This window comes from Squalius cephalus, assembly GCF_949319135.1.
Source record: "Squalius cephalus genome assembly, chromosome: 6".
Lineage (NCBI taxonomy): Eukaryota > Metazoa > Chordata > Actinopteri > Cypriniformes > Leuciscidae > Squalius > Squalius cephalus.
In genome coordinates, this window is record NC_137127.1 from 12,310,883 (window position 1) to 12,335,388 (window position 24,506).

The following is a 24,506-nucleotide window of genomic DNA, read 5'->3' on the forward strand; positions in this document are numbered from 1 at the left end:
AATGACAAAATTCGCATTTAGAAGACTTTAAAAAAGAAAATCAGGTTGATGTCAGAATCCAACGTTGGACAGATGTTGTATTGTGGCTGAAAATGAAAACCGGGTTGACGTCTTTCCGACTTTCATTTCCAAACAAAATCCAACGTCTGTCCAATATTGGATGTTGACGTCAACCGGACTTTCATTTCCACCTAAATGTAACCCCTGCAACCAAAATCATCCCCAGACTTACTAGTTACTACTTTCTACTCAAGGACCTTGACAGAATTGTAGTGGAGTAAAAAGTACGATATTTGTCTTTCAAATGTTGAAGTTGAAGTAAAAAGTTTCCAGAAAATATAATACTCAAGTATGATACTCAAAAAGTGTACTTAAGTACAGTACTCAAGTAAATGTACTTTGTTACTGTCCACCTCTGCGTAAAATACACAAGTTCACTCAATTTAAAATTCAAAACTGATAGTAAATGTTGTGTTTACATTAAATTGAATGAAATCTGAATGTCAAAGTATTCAGAAATCAGAATGTGTATGAAAATGAACTCTCAGCATTGACTATAACACATGCAAGGCTAACAAAAATGGTAACCATATTGAAAAAAAAAATTCTGTCTGTTTTCTCTAAACACCTTAAATTAACTTTGTGTCCAATTGTTAAAGCTTTATACTCTACATTTAAATGTTGCTCCTCTCATCCTTTCTTCACACCACAGATTAAACTTAATGCCTTGCCTTCCTTTCTAATCTTTCTTTCCTTTCTTCTATTTCTGACTTGACTGCACACTCATTTTCCTAAAAAAGTAGATTATACACATCAGCTATTAAATAACCAGTGGATGCCAATTTATTTAAAGAATTGAATTATAATTAATGAAGGTTAAAGGTCGCCCACTTTACCTAAACCCCAACACATTCAGCCAAAGTGGGTCAGCAAAAATTTGCACCTTACAAGAAATCTAACAAATATTTAAACATTTTTACATTCATACAACAATTTTATTCCTTGTCAACTGTAGTAACAAACAAAATGGTTAATGTCAAGAATAATATTTGTATAGATTTAGAGAGCAACCTTATGTTAAAAATGAAAATCTTATGTCGAAGGGTAAGGTTGAAAAGGTGTTTTCAACCTTTCACCTTGAGGGAATCTTCCTTTGAGGCGTGGCCACACCCCCTAATGTCATATTGCATCAACCAAAATTATTTTAATATTTAAAGAAATAGAATCTCTTTAATAAAGACCATTGTTATGCTCTGAATGTATAAACCCATTGAGCACAGTACAATCAAGCTTAAACGGCCCACTTTACCTGCATTCAGTTATATGCCTCCAAGAGAAGACTTGCCACATGACTTTCCAAGGAAATCCATACCTGATTATTATGTTATCCTATGTTATCATGCCGAATCCCTCTGTTTTTTTAAAGCAACGTATGCACACAGATAAGCTATTACAAATCACAGTTAACATCCTGACTTGTTCTTTACAGAGTTCATTCTGAGTTTGGATCAGAGATGAGTTTATTTTGTTTGAAAATTTTGATTTCCGAAGACAAGCAAAAAAAAAAAAATTCAATTTCTGTCAAATCACATTCACATTGTGGACATTTTAACACCATAATGTTTTACATATCAAACAGTGTTCATTGAGCCTCGCTGATAAACAATTAAAGAGCTGAGGTGCCTGTGTTTTTAGCAGTGCAATAATTTAACTTTAACTTTAAATGTCTAAAACAAATGTGGGACTCATAATACCAAATAAACTACTAAGGCAGAAGCTGACATTTTTAATATTAAAACATATTTACAACCTAACATGCAATCTTCCCTCTGAAGAAAGGTAAGTTTACCATTTACAGTCTTAATAAAACAGTTTGGCCACATATTCCATCCCGTTCAGTGAATTCCGCATAAAAATTCCACTGAAAAAAAAACAACAAAAAAAACAAACAAACATTGGAAGATTACAAAGGCCTCAAAGGAAAAGCATTATGCACAATTACATAAAATTCCTCCTCAGCTATTTAAACTCCCAAGATTTAGCTATTTATGCGTGAATTGTTACTATAATCAAAATAAATGTATACTGCATTTCTGCAGATCTTAGAAAAAACTGGTTTGACAAGAGATGTATTAGGGTTAACATTAGGTGTTTATGCCTTTTTTTTTCTGAAATATTCAGAATATCACTTCAGGCAATATAAACAGCATAACATTACATAGTCTTTCATGGACCAATGACACCAGACTTTTATTTTTTTATTTTTTTTCTCACATTTTACCAAATGCCATTGTGTCTTAAAGAGACAGTGGCTCAGAAGTAATTATAGGAGATGGAAAATTAAACCTTTATGTGCAAAGAGAAAGAAGGGTAATCACATTGCACCGCTTAATGTGGCAAATTCACATTTAAGACCAAACTGTGAAAAGACCTTCAACTTCACAGCATGTTAAACCTATATTACAGGTAGATATCTGTGATGAAGGCATCTAATATAACCAAAAGTAGCCCAAATCCTCTTTTAGACTATTTACGTATTCTATAATTCATGATTATGATAATTTTTTACCCCTACTTGGTTCTTTATCAAGAATTTTACCCAATACCTAACAAATAAGAGTAGTTATCTATTAGATATAAATAGACAGCATTTCAAAAAGACCCATCCTTTATCCTTTCTAAACAACAATCAGTCCTTTTCACATCCATCATTGTCTTCCTCCACCTAAAGCATCTGTAAAATAATATTTCTAAAATATCCATCACGGCACGCGTCTCCATTAATATGCGCTTACTTGACGTCACTCTTCTTCAAATAACTTTACCTTATTTGGCTTGAAATGCACGTTTACGAATGAAATATTATGAAAACAACTCTCCTTGTTCTTATTGACCCGGAAACTTGCAGGCATTTCACGACAAGCCTTTGGTTTCTACACTTGAAAAAAATTTCAAATAGTAAACATTGAAATTATACATGCAAAACTGTCTTTTCCAATGGTTTTCCTTGCATCGGTGCCTTCTAGTGGCAGTTCTATCTGTGCAAACGGGCCAGTTCACAGTCCTGTGAGGCTGTCTGGCGGAGGGGGGCGTTGTCATCCGTGTTCTCCGGCTCCTGAGCATTGCCGTTTGTGGGGCCGCAGTGAGGAGTGAGTTTGCGGAGATACTCTGCGTGGACAGGTTTGTGGCACTGTAGCACCCGGATCGCCTCGTCGATCTTGAACCATTTCCGCTTCCGACCTGCAAAACATATTTCAGAGCATTTTGAAATATTTAAAAGCATAAAATACAGTAGTCTACGGATCACCTTAAGGGACATGGTGATGGAAAAAAAATTAGATGGGAGGAAAAATGGTGTCAATCCTAGATAAATAAAATTAGTCATATCGTGGTATAAGATATTGGTCATATCGCCCTCCCATACTCTCACAAAAGTTTTGCGTTCCCCTTTGTGCGAAGTATGGGTAGGTGATATGACCAAAATCTTATATCGCGATATGACTTTTATTTCACGATAACCATATATATCACAATGTAGTTATTTTTGCTCTAAATAAGGTTATGATGATCTCAATAAATAAAATTACTAGTTAAAATTACTAGAAATTTCATAATTCTTGTCACCATTTTCAATACAACAAAAAAATAATACTGGCCTAAGTAAAAAAACAACAACTCTAAAGCTTACTGAGACTTGCAAAAAGTGATAAAGAAAGAACAAAGAAACCAATTACAAGCATATAGGAAAAAACTACAATAGAACAAAGACACAAATCGTAAAATTCTGTCATAATTTACTCACCCTATGAATTTCTTTCCTCTGTTGAACACAAATGAAGATATATTTGAAGAATATGGGTAACTAAAAAATTTTTGCTCCCCATTGACTTCCATAGTAGGAAAGAAATACTATGGAAGTCAATGGTGCATCACAACTGTTTGGTTACTTCAAAATATCTTCTTTTTTGTTCAACAGAGGAAAGACATTCATAGAGTGAGTAAATGATGACAGAAAGGGATGACTATCCCTTTAACTCTTCAAGCCCAATTAGTCGGCAAAAAACACTTGCGCGTGTCTCTCAGACTGTGATGAGAAATATAGCGCGCATATAGTGAAATGAGTCGTCTTTCGCTGCTAACTGCACTTTAACGCAGCTAAATCACTTGTTTTTAAACAGCAATAGTTAAAAAATGCATGCAAACAATAAGCTTTCGTGACTGCGTAGGACAGCAACTTCATGTGAGCCGTGTAACCGCGATAGAGCAGATAGTCCAAAATCTCTACCGGTTGACAAATTTCAACCAGTTAATTGTGTCTATTGGTATATGCAGATGTACCGCCCCTATGTAAGCGAATGCAAAAGCATTGAAAAATATTTGTTCCTCATTTTCACCATGTTTTTTATCTATTGCCTGAGGTGATTCATTTTGTACTCGCAAGAGCTACACTGTAAAAAAATATCGTGATTTTAACGGTCAAAGACTGTAAAAACGCTACAGTGAAAAATTGTTTATTGGTTAAGAGAAAGTTTCCTTACTATATACGGTAAACAATTGTGATAGATCTAACGGTACATTTAATGTAATTTTACTGTAAAATACCGTTAAATTTACAGTTTTTGGAAGTGAAAAAGAATAAGTTGTATAATTTACATTGAAAAAACGTAAATTGACATTCCCACAATTCCCTGCGTGACACTTCACATTTGATGTATTTTTGTTGAAATGACTATGTTTCTTCATAGTTTTCTTAGTTTTTTCTAATCAGTTATGACATTAGGGGTTTATGTTACATTTAATATTGTTAAATGAATGTTTATTGCATTTTTAAAATGTCACGTGTGTTATGTGAAACATGATGGTGTTTAGTGTTTGTTAATGACACTGTGCAGCTTCTATATATTAGTATTAACGTTCTTGTGAAAGAGCTGCTTGTGATGAGCTTTAATTCATCATGTGATTTTCATCTCCACTGTGATTGGTGGTTGTCAGTGTATTACTATGGTACAAAACAGATATAAATACTTCAATAGGTCAGTAAATTAACATTATATCAGATAATTAAATACGGTTTATTACTGTAAATTTAAGTAAAGTCTGTAAAATCTAAAATGTTGCTACCGTATTTTTTACAGTAAATTTCTGGCAACCACAGCTGCCGGTATTTTACCGTAAATGTAACAGATTTTTTTTTTTACAGTGTACATTTACTTCTGACATAATGAAATTGCCCAGCTAACAAAAATATGTTCTTAGAATCCCGTTAAATTATGAAAATGATATAGGGTCCGAGCACCAATGGTGCGAGAACCCTCATTTCTGAATGTTCTCTGAACGTTCAAAACAAGTAGTAACATTTAAAAAACATTAGACAAACATCCAACTAAAACGTTTCAGAAAAAAGCGAACAATGCACAAATAACATTATTAAAGACCAAATAACTCTGAATTAGTGTTCTATTTACATGTTTGCTCATAACTTTGAGAAAACCTTGCCAGAACATTAGCCAGAGTTGAGAACATTTCCTGTTAGCCGGGTAAATACACTTACTGCTCAGTTTTTTTTTCAAATATAAAAAAAAAAATACCAAAACATATAGCGCAAATATATAGTTATCCAACAAGCGCAAATAGGGGAAAGGGAGGCAACAGACATCCAATAAAAAATGTCCAATGTTCTTTATACAATCCAGTAAATGGAACGATAAGGGTGTCCAGGCATCAATAGTAGCAGGGTTAACCTTGTTAAGTTGTGCTGTTGTACATTAATATTTTACTATGTTAAGAAAGTTATATATCCAGTATGTTTTGGTACACATATGTGGCGTAAACCAATTTTGAATTGCTTTTTGTTTTCGTTTTTTTGCGGACGCAAAACCAGCCAACGCAAAGACCAGAATCATCATTAAGGAGACAGACCTGAATTAAAGATCTAGACGGTTTGAAGACTTGCTGCTCAGTTTTAAAAATGCACAGCTTTATTTAAATACAGCACAAAAGGTCAACTTCACAGTAAACTTGACAGACATTTGGCTGCCCAACCATCTGACTGGCAAACATTCCACTGTATTTATAGTCCTCAAAACTGTCTCTCACAAAGTGCTGAAACTTAAAAATTTCACCTTAAGCATTTTTAAATATGTCATATATGCAGGAAGGTTAAAGGTCATTACTTTGACAATCAGACTATTGAGCTTTTCTATGCATTCAGCTCAGCTCTGTGTCAAGTACACCCGCTTCCTCTCTGTGTATTGAGGTTATGATGCCCTATTTGGCAGCCGAAACTATGGTACAAGCAGAGCGAGGCCAGCGTTAGGGGGGTGTAGTGACGCTAACTGGAAAACAACTGTGCCCCTGCTAACAGCACGCCTCCCTGTGAACAAACTTCGGTCTATTTATACGGCTGCTTGGACTGAAGGATTACCTGTTTTTTTTCTTTCCTCACCATCTACAAATAGTGCAAGTTTTGAATTGCGCTGTCTGTGGGAAAATGTTATTATTGTGTATCCTTCCTGACAACAAAAATTCAGTAAACAGAAGGTTTTAAGTGGCTAATCCACATGCCTGCTCTGTATCTGTAATAGCTTTGGAGAATAGTTACATAAATCCCCATATTTGCAGCTGCTTACAGATCAGCAGTTGCGCCTTATGAAAAGAAATGAGCTGGTTATGATAAGCTTGTCTAAAACTATTTAAATTCTGCCCTGTTAGCAGACTAAGCTGTTTGTAGACAAATAAAGTCGCGACTATTGATTTACTGCAGACTTGGGAAGAGGTCACTTTGTTACAGGTGAACTTCTCTGAAGGACCCAATTTCCATGGTAATCAATGCGGCCTGTGTGCTGCAATATTCCAAGTCTTGTTCTGAAGCCGTATGATAGCTTCGCATGAGATTTGAGAACTATGGCGGAGAGGAGGATTTTTAGTGAGCAACTTTGTCAAATGGCTTCAGAAGAATTGTAATATAGCACACAAATCAGACAACTTTCAAGACTTTTTTTTTTTTATCAGCCTAAGGGTGCATTTACACAAAAACAATGTACTAAAAATGTAAAACGGCGTAAAAAGTTTTACGTTTTTAGTTGAAAACGGTGTCGTTTAAAGGCACACTATGCAGTTTCCGTTTTTCTCAAACAGCGACCCCTAGAGTCGCTGTGGAGTACTTGTATTTAACGTTACTGTCGTAAATACCACTCACGCAGTGCCGTCTCTGCACTCTTCCGACAGCGCTTTCTTCGTCGACTCTGCCATGATTCAATATTACGATTCAATGATACGATTCAATACAATATTACTTCTTTTGTGTTCCACAAAAAAGTCGATCAAGAATTAGTAAACCTTTTTTTAACCTTTTAAAATAACAGTTTACCTTATAGTTTTTTTATGGCTGTATTTATTTGATCAAAATACAGTAAAAGCAGCAATATTATTTTAATATTACAATTTAAAATGTAGTGTCACGTGACCCTTCAGAAATCATTCTAATATGCTGATCTGGGGCCGTATTCACAAAGAATTTTATCTTACCACTAGGAGTACTCCTAAATCGCACTAAAAGATTTTAGCTTGGAGTTTTCTCTTAAAAGTTATTCACAACGCCTTTCAGACCTACTCTTAGTAAAGAAAAATGACAACTCCTAAACTAAGAGTGAGTCTTCGTTGCTATGGATGACGTCATTACTCATGCACGAGCTTGACTGAAGTGACCACCTTGATTGGCTGATGATTGTAACGCGGGAATGATTCCAAACACCTCCCCTACGATGATGAGTGACAGGTGACAGGTCTGAGAGTGTGTGCGCTACACAAGTAGTGCGAAGGACGGAAGATGATGAATAACTGAATAAATAGCCTAAATGAATAAAGAGTAAGGCAAAACAAATAGCCTAGTAGCCTAATGAAACATATGGATTGATGCAATATCTTTGCAACATTATTGAATTAATCTGTCACTATATGCCTCTGCCTACGTTTGCAAAGAGAAGAACATTTTAATTTGATTCACAATGAAACGTTACAATTAGTTTACATGCAATGAGTAGCCTAGTTTTGGTTATTGTTGGTGGCGTTATTGCATCCCTAGTTATGCCTAAAATGCTAATTGTTCCCTCGCGATTGGAAGCTCCTGTAGCCGCCGCATACGCATTTCAAAACATGGCAACGTGAAATGCCACAAAAAGCAGTTTGTGAATAGGTCTTAGTGAGTTAGGAGTCCTCTCGACTTCTTTTAAGCTGTCCCAGGCTTAGGTGCTACTTTTAGGGCTAAAATGCTTCGTGTATTACTCTTAGTCAAAAAAAATTAGGAGTCCTAAAGTTACGAGTGACACGCCCATTATTTTTAGGAGTTGCTCCTAAATTCGCCAGTTTGGAGCTACATTTAGCCTTAAAATTCTTTGTGAATACGGCCCCTGGTGCACAAAAAACTTGTCATGATCAATGTTGTAAACAGTTGTGCTGCCTAATATTTTTGTGGAAATTTTCCAGGATTCTTTGATGAATAGACAGTTTAAAATAACAGCATTTATTTGAAACAGAATTTTTTTGCAAACTGTCTTTACTGTCTCTATTGATCAACTTATTGTATCCTTGCGCAACAGAAGTATAAATTTCATTCAAAAAAGTAAATCAACTCAAAAGCAAATCCAAATCAAATTTGATCTGATTCACACGTGAACAACTCTGAGTCGGTTCATTTTAGTGAATGAAAAACAATTATGAATCACATTTCAGCAGTTACTGAATTAATCTCAATTTGAATATACAAAAGACAGTCTTATTCATAACATCAACTCACCAATATTGACTGAGTCCTCCCAGTCTTCCAGTGTCTCTGTAACAGTAAGCACATACACATATGTCCGATGCTTGCTGTCCTGGTTCTGCTGTACAGAATGAGAAATATAAAGTTATCACATGGCTACACAATGTGCATTGAGTAGGTGTGAAGATAAGATATTTAAGAATGTTTATGAAATAAAGCCTTGTTTATTGAAGTATCAGTGACAGAGTCTTATTTTTTATAAGGCAGTTTGGCAGTCTTACCTCAAACACCCCCAGTAGCCTGCCAAGGGTACCCCTCACACCAGCCTGTTTAAGCAGGAATAGACACGGAAAAGGCATTAGAGAGACTCACTTTTGTCCCAACCTACAAGCTTTTTCAGTTTTAAACATGGTTGAGGCATCAAGCTGTAAATCATACAAAAATATAGTTGAATAACAAAAAATATAGTCCCATAACAAATCAAATGACTTCGGCAAATGACTTCGGCTATGACATAAACTGCAGCATGATTCTATCAGTGCTAACAGCGGCTTAACATGAAGATGAACACACCAAATTTCTGGAACCGTACCAGCTGACACCGACACATCAGGCCAAAACATTAGCCCCAGCTCACTGATCCGGGAGACCTGAGCTGCGTGTTTCCATAACACAGGAGACTCCCGGACAACATAATGCTCATAAGGGAACATCATGTCTTCATTCAGACATTGCAAAATGCCCCAACCAGCCCGAGCTCACCCTGTAAATTGGGTTGATACGACTGTTCAAAATCGGAACTGACAAACAACAGGGGGCGATTTGAGGGACTATGAGAGATTTGTCTATTTAAAATGCCTCGAGAGTGTTTCTGTCATCTCTGTGTATCCTCATCTGACACGATCACTTAACATGAGCATTGCCCTAGACAAACCCTGAAAATAAACATCATAGCTGGAAAAGGACCAAATTGAAACATTTCATGTCGTTTTTATGTGCCATCCAGAGTTTAGGCCTAGCTACATTCATTTTTAAGAGGACCTATTATACTCCAAAAGACTTCTACAAAGTCTTGATTTTGTTTTTGGGGTCAATTAGAATAGGTTTTCATGCTTGAATGTTAAAAAAGCACCTTATTTTATCTTATACACATATTTTCCATTGTTGCAGCACCTCGCTTCCCAGTCTGTCAGTAACTATCTGTTTAGTTCCGGTCTCTTATAAAGCCCCTCCTTTCAAAGCCCCTCATTGGTTGGTTGGACCAGTGTGTTGTAATTAATCAACCGCTTCAAACCTGTTTCGGAAATGTCACACCCCTTACCATAGCCACGAGTTTCAACACACTACAAATGCAACTCAACCAAGAAGACTTTTTTGTGCATGCCTCAGGCAATAAATATTTCAATGTGGGATGTTGTGATGTGTACGTTCCCAGAAGAAAACTCAAGACTACACTACTCCTGGGCAAAAACAACAGGCCAAGCCAAAAATGGCAAAATATTTAGTGGTCTTTTAATGCTCTTAACCATTTTAATCACAAATCACTGGTCGGGAAATTAACAAGAATTGCACAAATACTGTAGATAAAGTAACTTAGGAATAGCCTTTCCCCAACTTGCAGACAGCCTTTTACATGAAGAAGAGTCAGTGTTGTTTCACTCAATGTTAATGATTTCAAACAGTTCATTAGAGTTGAAAAATGTCTCCCAGTTCATTTGAGTTTATTGTGAAACCATATATGCACTATAGGGTTCAAATCTGGACTCTGACCAGGCCAAAACATGAGCCTCATGGACTTGTTCTCAAGCCACTTCTTGGTTGTCTTTGCAATTTGGGCCGGAGCATTGTCTTGTTGAAAAATAACATCTGATAATTTCTCTTTAGATAACAACTTTTCATTTGTGAAGCAAGCCATTCTGCAATATTCTCCTGTACTATGACTCCTCTTCCTCCATGTTTCACTGTGGTAGAGATGCGTTCATTGTTATATTTCTCACCAGATTTCCAAAGACACCGCTCTGGAGCGTCACCATGCAACTCATGCTTCATAGTGATTAATCACTCCACACACATAGGAGTGCATTTGCTTACATTTTGCTAATTTCCTGACCAATAATTTGTGGTTAAGACAATGAAAAGCTTAGTGTTTAGCCATTTTGGGCTTGGCCTTTTTTTTCTGCCCAGGAGTGTACAACTGAGGCGTTTCAGGGAATTCAGAAACAGTTTTTACTGATATAGAGAATAACTCACTTTGGAGTGGACTTTGTACTTTGTAACTTTGCAGACTTTTTAATGTGCATAGTGCAAACAACAAAATTACATACTTAAGAGACCTGAAATGTAATAAAGCATAATAGGTCCTCTTTAACATTTCAAGTAAACAAATGTATTCAGTTTTCATTAAACAATAAAAAAAAGTTCCTTTTTACAAGAGGCCTGTTATAAAAAACGACCCGCTTCGCAAGAGCTTTGGGACATCCCATCCCTGGCAAACCCCCGGGGGGGGGGGGTAGTAGTTTATGTCCCATGAGTGTTGCCATAACCAGTAGCAGCATGCTGTAATTCACAGACAGGTTTATGGTCTCCTCCAGGGTCTCCCTAACACTCGAATGGCTTGAGTTACACCTTTTAAACCATTATGTAACAAATAAATCCCTCGAAGTACAAAATAAAGTCTTATGCATGAAGGAAAAAATAGGCCAAATATTACTTAGTTGGGCAGGTTTTTTTTTTTTTTCAGTGTTATGCAATTATGCTTTAGTTCACTAAAATGTAAAACTCATTCAATCGATTTTAAATTATTGAATTGAGTTCAATATGTTATTAAAGAAAGCATTAACGCTGGCTGATTTATTTTGTTATACAGCCAGATAGCGTGTCCAGCCCTGTTGTAAATGTCACTATTCGTTTAGGGTACAATAATTAATTTCATACTTTAAAAAAAACATTGACTGCTGTAATTAAGCTGCATTCACATTGGGCAACTGCAAGTGTCCAAACACCATGACTCTTGAACCTCAGGGACATGTGCATTTCAGACGGACGAGGCCAACGGTAACAGTACACGGTTTCTAAATGTCGCTGTAATGCTTCACAGCTGTCAACAAATTACCCTCCTGGCATCCTCTATGATGGCACTTCAATGTCATGACACAGCCCATCCTTGAAATGGACCACATAACCATTAGCAGGGCTAAACATGAAAAGATTCATTTAGTGAAGCCTCTTAAATTGAAGATGAAAGAAAACAGGCTGATGTACAGATTGTGAATGATGATTGAGGAACCTATATGGTGGTGGTGGTGGTGGTATCACATGACCATAGCTCTTATACCGAAAACAGTTGAGTCAAAGGTGTGGGCAAAAACTGAATGGAATGCAGTGTGAATGAGAGAGTTTCATGGACTTTTTATGGATAATTGAACTGCATAAAACACATTAAAAAAGATGAACAAAGATGTGACCTTAGTCTTTAGTTTGTAATATTATTCTTGAGTCATTATTTGACTAATTTAAGACATTTGTCCACAACTGGATTAAAAATTGGTTTACCAAGATGATGATTGGTTGCAACTTGCTATACTGTGTTACTTTAAAAAAATAGTATGCAGCATATAGTATATACTGCTAAGTATGCAATAAGCAGTATGGCATGGTGTAAAACAAAAAATCCTGGTGACAAGATATGAGACAGCTGCAAACCATAACTCTCACCTAAACATGATCACGGTCTCTATGTTGGCACTTTAAACATAACTACAGTACAGTCAAGCCTCATTTAGGACCTTGGACCTACCGACAGACCCTCAGAAGCCTGAGGGACCAACATTACCCAACAGACCACCTGATGATGCAACCCCCTTCAGTAAACCAGAGAAGATAAGACAAGGTTTTTATTTTACGCTAATAAATACATAAATAACATGATAAGTCACAGTTACTGATAAAAAACAAACAAAAATAACAACTTTATTCAACAATTTCTTCTCTTCTGTGTCAGTCTCCTACGCTGTTGATGTTGTAAACACAGTGTAACGCTTCCGGGTTCTACGTCAGAACGCCGGCTCATTATTGGCCAGCTCCAGGGTCAGCATCACATGCATGCGTCGTGGTGCTTACGTAAACAGCGCCAGCCAATAATGAGCCGGCTATCTGTCGTAGAACCTGGAATCGCTACATTGTGTTTACAACATCAACAGCGTAGGAGACTGACACGGAAGAGAAGAAATTGTTGAATAAAGTTGTTATTTTTGTTTGTTTTTTGCGCACAAAAAGTATTCTCGTTGCTTCATGACATTAAGATTGAAGCACTGTAGTCACATGGACTATTTTAACGATGTCTTTACCCCCTTTCTGGGCCTTGAAAGTTGCAATGACATTGCTGCCTATGGCTGGTTCAGAAACCTCTCAGATTTCATCAAAAATATCTTAATTTGTGTTCCGAAGATGAACAAAGGTCTTACAGGTTTGGAACGACTGAGTAAGTATCAGAGTGAGTAATTAATGACAGAAATTTCATTTTTGGGTGAACTAACCCTTTAAATCTGCAGTGGTCAGCTAGTAAAAATCATAGCTCTCAGAAAATTACGAGTTTACACTTTGTAATTACAAGTTCAACAAGCACGTGAAGGCTTTTTACAGTTCAGAACTGGTACTATAATTATGAAATGGTGTGAAAGCAACTTTCCCTCTGCAGGAATTTGGAGCTTCAGGGCTAGAGTCGAGAACCAATGAGAAAGAAACCTCGAGGACAGAGCTCACCTCCTCATAGACCTCTCGAACCGCAGCTCCTCCAGGCTCCTCTTCTGGCTCCATCCCTCCTCCTGGAACGATCCACTGATCTGGGTGTCGACTGCTGCTAACGAGCAAAACCTGACACACACACACACACACACACATTCACAAGCAGAGCTTAGTCAGCTAGTCCAAATCCAAGTGCTCATCAACACTTTGTCAGGATATCTTGATTGTATCACTAAGCCTAACCTGATACTGCTCAAAGTACCATCAGTAGCAAAAATACCATCCATCTGATAAACTTCCTTGCGCTCTAGAAGAAATGTTGGCCTCAGCATGTACTGTAGCAATTCATTTCATTTTTATTAAGAGTGATAGTTAATGTTTTGACAGTTTTTCAGTCTTCAGTGTCAATTGTTCAATGTCTTAATAGTCTACATCCCTTAATCCTCCTATCCAATACCTAAACTTAACAATTACCTTACTAACTATTAATAAGCAGTAATTAGGAGTTTATTGAGGCAAAAGTTATAGTTAATAGTTAGTTAATAGTGAGAAATGGTTAATGTTTTGATGTTTTTTGTCCATGTAATGAATGTCAATGGGTTCCAAAACAACATTGGACCCCATTGCCTTTCATTGCATGGACAAAAAAAGACATTTCCCAAAATATCTTTTAGAAAGTTTGATCACAGTCTTTTACTAAAATTTTTATATTTATTACAATTGCATTTCTGCTTCCATAATGAGCTACTACATTACACTCGCTCAATGCTGTCACTCTCCACCACTCTTCTAGAAGGCAATCGTATATCTGTGGAATCACGTCTTATAAATAAACTACCGGCAACAGCTGTCTCAGCCATAGCGACAGATTCTGTCTGCTGAGAGTCAAGCTCTGCTTTGGGGTATGAGGTGTGGGAGCAAAAACAGCTGCGGCTAGACCAGGTGACCAAGAGAGATGTGGAGAAATCTCACAGGTTCCGCCTTTACATTTCTCCTGAAGGATCACACGGTTCAATCATAGCCTTGGTTTGGGAAAACCTAAGAATCAATATGCCCACTAATGCAGATGGTTCAGTTACAGTAGTTGTTCAAGGATAAAAATACAGCATGGTAATTAGAGTTAAAGTTGTTCACCTTTATTTTTAGCAATTTAGTGCACTTTCATTTCAGCAAGCATTACAGTCAATATTTGGCTATGTGAACTGTTTTGCAAAGTTCCCCAACTACTGATAGCTTTGAAAAAAAAACTTTAAACTGATAAATTGATAAAACTAAGCCACAATGTTATCAAATCTTCTGACTAACAGCACAAAACAGCAAAGGTAGATAGAAACAATTTTGAATAATTATGTCTGACAGGCAGATACATTAATAGACTACATTATTAACCATCAAATCCAAGAATCTCAAATATTTTTATTATATTTTACATTGAGTAAATTAGAGCATTCTGGGAAATGAACTGTTCTGCCACCATAGTCTATAACAGGTGTGCCCAATCCTGCTCCTGCTGATCGACTGTCCTGCACAGTTCATCTCCAACCCTAATCAAACACACCTGCCTTTAATTTTCAAGTGATCCTGAAGACCTTAATTGGTTGCTTCAGGTGTGTTTGATTAGGGTTGGAGATGAACTGTGCAGGACAGTCGATCAGCAGGAGCAGGATTGGGCACCCTTGGTCTATAACATAAGTTAAATTATTAATAAATATAAATTAATACAATTTAGATAAATTAAATTCCTACATTTGGAATTTCAAACGCTTCTAATTAATATAATTTCCTTATTGTAGAAATATGTATGACAACATTTATGGGTATAATTCAAAAAATTGTAATTAAATGCATTATTCAAAGATTTTTGCAGTTAGACATTTCACTCCGTTCTACTTCAAATTGCAAGAATTCTGTTTGTAACAGTGTTCACTGTATTATTGTTATTTTGGAAATTAGATATTATAGATTTTATTCATATTTTTAATTTTAAGATCTGTTAAAGTTTTAGTAATTTTTTTTATTTGTATTATTTTTTAATGGCTATCTAGTTTTTTTTTTTTTTTTCTTTTTTCTTAGTTTTAGTACATCAAGTTAAGCTAAATGATAAATGAGAAATACTGTCTTGGCAACTAGAAATAATATGGGTTTAATTTTTGTTTTATATTTTGTCGACCCGTGTCTTTAGTGGGGTTTTCCCCAGCGCTGGCTGGATGTCTTCGCCATCCTAAATGGTCACATTGTAGACACCTGTTGCTTACTTCCCTTTGGGCCTTTAAAAGAAGCAAGATGGATCACAGATGCGGGCGGCCTACTTGATTTGTTTCCTTTTGTTCTTTGTTTTCTTGTGCTTCTTTTTGCACACACCACAATGCCACAGCATATTAAATTTCCCTGCATTCATTTAACATTACACTACTGATGCCTGACTGCTACATTACACATATCTTTTGTATAGTTTTCCTTTTGTTAAACATTTGTTTCAAAGTTCGGCTTTCTCGTGTTTCCCGTTCCTCGTTTTGAATGGTGCACATTGCACAACCCTGCTGTTTATAGAACACTCTACCAGCCGATGACGTTAAAAATCAAGGGTAAAAGGACTGAATCAAGGACTGTCTTTAAGCCACAACAAATGGATAACAGTTTCTATGACTTTAAAAACAGCCCATTCATCTGAATAGCATTACTTGTATAATCAATCAATTACTCAATCTTTTTCTCCATTATAAAAATGATTATTTATTACTCCAACCCCTCATAGACCTGAGCATCTACTGACATACTGACCCAGTTCAGAGCCCCACTGACACTCAAGATGAAATGCATGTTAAATCCCAGCCTGAGTCTGAGGGGCACATGTGACCCCATCATCATAAACATGACCAAAGAGAACGTGAATCTTTTCAGTTGGGCAAACCCCAGCAGACAGGCTGTCTTCCAGTCACGACAGGCATGAGGGTCAGGGCTGTGTTTGACATTTCGGGAAAGTCTGTAAATGTATTTGTGGATTAGATTATAAAAGGTTTTACAATTTCACAGATAGTTTGCAACTTTGAATGCAAGACATCATATTTGGCAAATACTTTTATCCTATAGGCTATTATCCTATTAAGATGTGTTTTGCTCGATCGTATCACAAGTAGACGAGGGAGACACATTCCCGTTCACACCTGGTGTTTTAATCCATCTCTTTTGTCCACTTTCAACCATTTCTGTCCTGATTTCTTCGAGGGGAGGTCTATGGGCGGGTAAATGTATGGGCTTTTTCAGATCTTTCGATCTAATGGACAAAATAAGCTTGTGTAATTTACATTTGAACGCGCACGGAGACGGAGCATCAGCTTTAGTTTTTAATCTGATTTCCATGTTAGAAATCAGGGTGAGAGAACATTGTGCTTGGTACGCATTTCGTCTTCAAGCCAAACTTAGGTCTTCAGCCGACAAAGTTTAAATCCAATCTGGCTAGTGGGCTTCCCAAAGGTCAGTATGCAGAGAGTAGGCAGCCTTTTGCGGCTGTTCAAACGCATTCAACCACATGAGCGTCTACTACACCATGAAAGCAATCCGGTCAAATGCACTTTCGACTACTTCTGGAAGTGGTCAAAAGTGGACAAGCTCAAAACTTTTTAGACCCCATTTACACCTGTATTTAGCATCGTCCACTTGTGATCCGATCGACCAAAACACACATCAGTGTGTGTTCCCTGTGAATCGAACCCATGACCTTCCAGTTGCTAACGTAATGCTGTCCCAGACGAGCTACTGACATGCTAAACCAACTCACATGCATAATAGCACAAAACTAGGCTACCAAGACATTCACGCTTTCAAACCTTTCACTTCATTTGCAAGTTTGAAATGTAAAGCTCACAAGCTAAAGGAGGAAACGCTTGCGGCTTAAAATCAGTCACGTACAGCACGCAACTGAGTGCCATTTCATTCTGGCTTGTTTTAAGGGTCATTGTTCAGGTTCAGTCCACTGTATCATGTTCGCATTTAAGGGGATCATTGTTGCTATGACAACTCTGGCACAACTGTTATTGAACCAGTCTGCTGAGCTTGACAGTTCAAAAACTGAAATAAAGTCCCTGAGGCGAACGTGGTCCTTTTGGTAGACCAGAAATGACTGTTTATCCCTAACATAATTCTTTGTATATTTAAAGCTAAAGTTATAAAATCTACTTTTGTTTGGGACAACTCTGTCCAAAGAAAAACAGTTCAGGCATTTTGCCAAGATGCAAAACAAAGACTAGCAAAGCCACCACATTCAATAAAAGTCTTAAGTGGGCAACAGAATGACAGTTGCTCAACCGAAACACACACCCAAAAACACAAACACATTTGCAGAAGCACTGTATCAGCAGTATTCTTTCTGAATGTAAATACACATCTTAACCACACTGTCATGAGGAAAGTCAACAAAGCATGTTTTTTTCTGATAAAATGACATGCTTATTACTGCTGTAGTAATACCATTCAATGCACACAAGCAAATTATTGTTATGTTTGGAATACTGTACCTCATAATTCAATACGCTCAACTTTTGACCTTTCCAGTGTAATGAATGAACCAGAAGTAATATTCTGCATAATTTTTTAACACCCTTTGAGAGATTATTTGACTGATTATTTGACAAATACGAGCTATATAGTTTACAAGCTATTGACGTCTTTCCGTGGTTGAAACACTGATTCAGCGACTACATGAGACATATTACAGATTTTGATAAGTTGCACTGTATCTTTCAACATACCTTATGATGTTCATTCATGTTTATTTTATGCTGCAACTAGTAGTAAAGAGAAAGAGATGATCAGTTCACGTGCGCTCTGCATTGCTTGCCACTTCGGGAGTCATCATGAAATCCAAATTGACCCTATTTACTATAGCGCACATTACTATTCTTGTGGTGAACAATTAATCCGTGAAAGTTAGAAAAAACATTTGTTTGTCGTGGTAATTTTTCCACGCTGCCTTCCACGATTCCAAGCTTCCACTCCGGAATAGAGTGGTGCAGGTATGACTTCACTTTGTAGGCCAACCAGCAGTTAGCATCACACTGGTTCCCTCGAAAAAACCCAATAGGATTTTCCCATAGGCTTATGGATTGTCGCTAAAAACAAGCTCTGTGATCAACAAAAGTTTATGATACTTGCACGTTTTGTTCATAATTTTCACAGATGAACACAACTTTTATGAATTTTGAAGCCTAAATGCAGTCACCAGAAGTAAAAAGCAAAAGGTAGGCTATGAACGAACTAGCGTACATCACGGTCTCGCGATTTCAACGTCACCATCACTAAGCTTCCGACAACTCTTTCGGTTATCTTAAATACTTTTCCCCAGAAAGTTTGAGTTAGAATAGTTTATAAAGAGCACAATTAAAAGCATAACGAGGCTATAAAAGCGAACTGAGCTTACATGTTCGGCATAATGACGTTTAATCTCCTTGACTGCCGCTGTAGTCCCATTTAGCCAATTGTTAGCAAACCGCCTGGGGTAATCCTGAGGTGTTTTATGTCACGGAATAAAAGTGTCTTGAGCTTGTGTTCACCAGAGACCTTATTTCAGCCATTTAACAAAAACCCATTCAAAAAACCCCATTGACTTCGGGATGATGGAACCGGAGGTGCTTAAATGCTAACTCGCTTCCACGTTTTGGCCTACAAAGTGATGTCATACCTGCACCACTCTATGACGTTCCTTCTCTGATGACGTCAGTTTGACGTCTTGGGTTGAATATCCTTAACCACTTCCCTCCAACCGTCAGTCTGCTATGAGCAAGGGATGGAGAGGAGGTGTGTTAAAGTAAAACCCCAATTCAATATTCTGTTTCACTGGGAAATACGTCACAACACTGAAGTAAAGTCGGTTGCAACTTGTGGTCCACAGGGACTTTAAAGAGCGCCAAAATGATATTCATTGACAGAATTTGAAAGCTGATACTTTGTTTCATTACAACAGTAACAAAGAACAAAGCTTATAGAGTGGTGCAGGTATGACGTCAGAACCCAGAAGTCTAATTCACCGCTGGTTCCTTCGAGATCTTCCTGTGGGGTTTTATAATGGGAGTTTTCAGTTCATAAGTTAAATAAGGTCTTGACGATACTTTGACATTTTTTTCTACAACATACACTGCACACACCCAAAACTGTTGTTTAGTTACTTATTAGAAACATATGTTTCCAAAAATAAACACAAATGCTTTAAAATTTGCGTTTTCGATATGGGTGTGAGTAATTTACCTTGTAGAACCAAACGTTGTCAAAGTATCGTCAAGTTATGTTTACCACAGGCTTTATTTTACTCATAAATTGAAAAACCCATTAAAAAAAACAGGAAATTCTCTAAGGAACCAGCGGCGAATTAGACTTCCGGGTTCTGAAGTCATACCTGCACCACTCTATTGCAATTTATTGGATGGGGGGCACGCACGCTACAACGTTTTGTTCATTAATCAACTGAAAACAGCATAGACCAAAAGATCGATTCTTGGGATTTAAGAATCGATATCGGTTCATCAAAATGAGAATTGATTAAAACCGAGAAATTGAGATTTTCCCCCAGCCCTGTTATGAGGCTTTGTGAGGTCTTGTAGGACAAGAGCACAAATGGCAGATGAGCTGAAGGACTGCACTTCTCTCAAGTGAGCTATGTTGTACCTTGTACTCAGCTAACTATCACCACGGCAGGAATGCACTGACGTCCACAGTAGAGTTCCTGTACTCAACACTTCAAATGATCAGAAGAGCATAGAAATACACAAAAAAAAGAGGTAAGATCCTTCCCAAAGAGGAGGATAAAAGAGAGCTAAACTGCAATCAGATACAAAATTAGAAAGAAAGAGACAGATTAAAAAAGTGGAAAAAGGACTCTGTCAGGGGACAGTAATTGCTGTCATCCTGGTTCTATAAATTGCTCCTGATATGTCACTTGGAGCCTTAGAACATAGTGTAACTTACCCCCTCCCCACCCCCCTCTCTTAGTGCTAATCACATGGAGGAGAAACCTGGGAGACCAGGTCCTGTTGCAATGCGGAACATTCAGGGTCGGAGGCTCCCGTGCCTCAACATGCTTTATGTAACTTTGACAACTCTAGTATTACTTAATTAAAGATTCACTGACTTGGTAGTTTGGTCAAGTTCATTTAAGGAAAAGAAAACATCTATGGGGGAGTATTTGTGTATACAACAGCATTTTCCTGTAATTTCTGAGTGCACTTTCCACATCAGGTCAAGCCCTCGTCTCAGGAGTCAAGAACACCTCGACTGTGACTGACAAGTTTCATAATAGACAGTATTTTTAGTCTAAGCAGAAACTACTTTCGAGGAGGTCGCAAAATGCTGCGGGTGATTAATTTGATAGTACTTTTCAATGAGAGACTTTAAATTCTGTGGAACACATTATATTTTGAAAGACTTTCAATGCATAGACAAAAAAAAAACATATATTTTCAAAATATCTCACAGATTAAAGTAAATCATTCAGATTTAGAATGACATGAGGGTGAGTAAATTATGTAAATGATACATTTTTGGGTGATTTAGATCTAAAACTGATTGTTTGTGACTATCCATTTGACATTTTGAGCCTAAAGGTGCATAAATTGTCTGTACTGTACATGGCAAGCATTCGCCAGTCAATCACAAAAACCTTACACACTAAACCCAGCTCTATAAAACAACATATAGTTCTATATAGTCTGTCTTAAAAAAATATCTGAGACCAAGCAAACTAGCTCTATGAAAACAAAATCTCATACTATACAGTACATTTAAAGAGCTTAGGTAACAAGTGCAACCCTGCTTATTAAGAACATTGTGTGCCTTTATTCTCGTTCTCATATACTCATATTTTGTTTTGAACCTGTTTTGAACAGCTGTCATTACTCAGGAGTAAAGCTCACTGCTGGCTTTTAGTGTGCTGATCTCATTGATTACATTTATAAAACCTGCCATCAGTCCTCCATGCACAGTCATATATTTCTAGACATGAATCATGGATTAATGGTCATTGAGCGTTGAGAAGCTTTTTGTAAAGTGCAATCTTTATTTGTAATATTATTTAGTTACTTTTAACTATTCAGATAGTTATTAGAACATATTCCTTCTTTTGTGATACTATTTAAATAGACACATTCATTCATTTTTCAAAATTCATTTTTCATCTTACAAGTACAATTTTGGTAACAGTTTAGGGTCCAATTCTCACTATTAACTAGTTGCTGTTTATTAGGCCTAGTACTTATAAAGCACAAATTAATGCCTTATTCTGCATGACAATATTCTCAATCCCTCAATTCCTAAACTTAACAACTACCTTACTAACTATTAATAAGCAGTAATTAGGAGATTATTGAGGCAAAAGTCAGAGTTAATAGTTAGTTAATAGTGATAATTGGACACTAAACTAAAGTGTGACCAATATTTTTAGTTGAACTATTGTAGCAATTCTGATTAACAACTGTAATTTAAAGGGATACTCCACTTTAAAATGAAAATTATGTCATCATATACTCACCTTCATGTTGTTTCATACCTGTATGAATTTCTTTCTTCTGCTGAACAGAAAGGAAGATATTTAGAAGAATGTCAGTAACCAGACAGTTTTTGGTACCATTGACTTCCATAGTAAGAAAAAAATATACTATGGAAGTCAATGGTACCAAAAACTGTCTGGTTACTGACATTCTTCTAAATATCTTCCTTTCTGTTCAGCAGAAGAAAGAAATTCATACAGGTTTGAAACAACATGAGGGTGAGTATATGATGACAGAATTTTCATTTTAAAGTGGAGTATCCCTTTAAAAAAAATGGTAGGCCTACTGGTACAACAAATAAAGCTGAAACACATACGGATAGTTACTAGTAACAATAAATAAGTAGGCTACTAGTACCTATTAAATATTTGCTGGTAAATTTGGATTACATAACTGCTGCATCTATTATAGCCATGTTAGCATCGGGCTAATTTACATATTTACATGTTAATATCACAATACATAAAATTATCAATTATTATGTAATACATTTCAACCTGACATATAAAATCTAAAATACATGTGGGTGAACCATTCTGAAATATTCCATGTTAACATGTTTCTAAATAAAAGCATTTTCTAGCAGTATCATAAAAATGACAGTCCAACAGAATGTTTAACAGTCAAAGGAACTTGACGTGAGACATAAAGGAGGAACTTCATAGTCGGAAGATACTCGACAGCAAAGTTGCAGTGGAACAGTTAACAGATAGTAACTAAGTAACTAATTAGGTGGTCACATGTTACAATAACGTTACTTTAGTTAACATACTTTTAAAACGTTCATTAATATTAGTAAGTTTATTTTAAACATTTACTTATAATAAATGATTCCAATCAAGTTCCACTTCCATCTGTTAATATTAGCCTATTTAATGCACCTGAGCTAAAATGAACTAACAATGAACAGTTGTATTGTTATTAAAGAACGTTAAAAAAGATAAATAAAGAGTGAAATAAATGCATTGTTCATTGTTAGTTAGTTAATGCATTAATAATACATTATGTTGAAGTGTTATAAAACAAGAATCTAATGATTCTAGTCACTAATTGTTGGTTTACATTGATTTAAGCAATAAGTCATAGCCTACTAGGTAGTAACAAGTAATGTCACTTTAAAACAGGTTTCAATATCTATTTCTGACGTGTCTGTAGGCGACAATAGTCGTACAGTAGTCGACAGTTATATCACTACATAAACCCCATTTGCACTTTTCTCAACCTTACCTCATCCTCCCGATCGTTCTTGAAACATAGACACGCTGCTCGTTTTTTAAAGCCCTCTCCGTCATATGTCCTTGTCTGATTTGGCTTGAATTTCATCATGTGGGGTTTTCTCCGAACAAAACAAGAATACAAGTGTTCTCGGTTGCCTAGTTGTTGGATCGTACGCTCAACGCAACTGCCTTTCAGGCCAAGAGCTGAAAGTCGTCCCAGATTTTCCAGGCTGATCATGCAGTTTGCATTTATAAGACGTGCCTCATGTTGAAGACATAATTCCTCTCTGGAAAGCGGAGATCGTGAGTTGGGGTGTTCTCATCTTGACCATGGTGTCTGGTTGGTGCTGTGTGAAGTGTGAACACTCCTCTGCTGCGGCTCTTCAGTTCTGCGCAGTCGCCTTAAATCAGCTGCAATAGGATCTGCGTTACAAACCCAAGATGCCATCAACAGATAGGCGTTTCCCTGATTGGAAATATGAATGAGACATCATCTCAGCCGCCAGCGGAAAGGGGGAAATGATTCACCGACGCTTGAAGCGGGTATAATTGAACGATGCTGCATCGCTATAAATTTGATACAATCGTCGGTTATTGATTTAAAGTCGCAGAGACAAAAGCAACACTGCAGCGTTATAACTGAGATTGTGATGTTGTATTTGCGCCATCTGCTGGTACCTGAGTATTAAAGGGATAGTTCACACAAAAATAAAAAATGTGGCATAATTTACTACTCCTAATGTTGTTCCAAACATGTTTGAGTTTCTTTCTTCTGTTGAACACAAAAGAAGATATTTTAAAGAATGTTGGTGACAGTTGACGGCATCCATTGACTTCCTTCTTTTTGGCTGCCGCCAACTGTCAGGTTACCAACATTCTTTAAAATATCTTATTTTGTGTTCAACAGAAGAGAGAAACAGGTTTGTTTGGAACAACATGAGGGTGAGTAAATTATGACAAAATTTAAATTTTTGGGTGAACTATCCCTTTAATGGAATAGTTTTAAGAGTAAACTAATATAATATAGCCTAACGGAGTGAACCGTCCGAAATATTCTTGAATAAACGATTCACTGATTTTTATTTTGACAGGTTACACTTGACAAACCAAGAGTGAATCGAGGATTTGACTTATGGAAGGAAAAGAGCGTTAATTTAATAGTTGAAATGAAACAAGTAAAATGTATCCTACTGGAAACGTTTACGTAAGATTAGGCCTAAGTTACCTAACAGTTTTTTATTTTTTTTGTAG

At 36.7% G+C, this 24,506-nt stretch overlaps 1 protein-coding gene across 2 annotated transcripts; it reads right to left on the reverse strand.

The window, feature by feature from the left end:
* Positions 1-1,476: 1,476 nt before the first annotated feature.
* On the reverse strand, positions 1,477-23,864 carry nudt4a (nudix (nucleoside diphosphate linked moiety X)-type motif 4a). Of its 2 annotated transcripts, none has more exons than XM_079874557.1 (5): positions 23,266-23,864; positions 13,523-13,633; positions 9,043-9,087; positions 8,795-8,879; positions 1,477-3,240 (listed from the first exon to the last, which is right to left on the reverse strand). In XM_079874557.1, exons 1-5 carry the CDS (start codon positions 23,491-23,493, stop codon positions 3,035-3,037), a joined length of 675 nt encoding a protein of 224 aa, XP_079730683.1. In that variant the 5' UTR covers positions 23,494-23,864; the 3' UTR covers positions 1,477-3,034. The 2 variants fall into 2 exon arrangements, with proteins under 2 accessions (XP_079730683.1, XP_079730682.1); XM_079874556.1 differs by having other exon boundaries at positions 8,795-8,882.
* Positions 23,865-24,506: the final 642 nt, after the last annotated feature.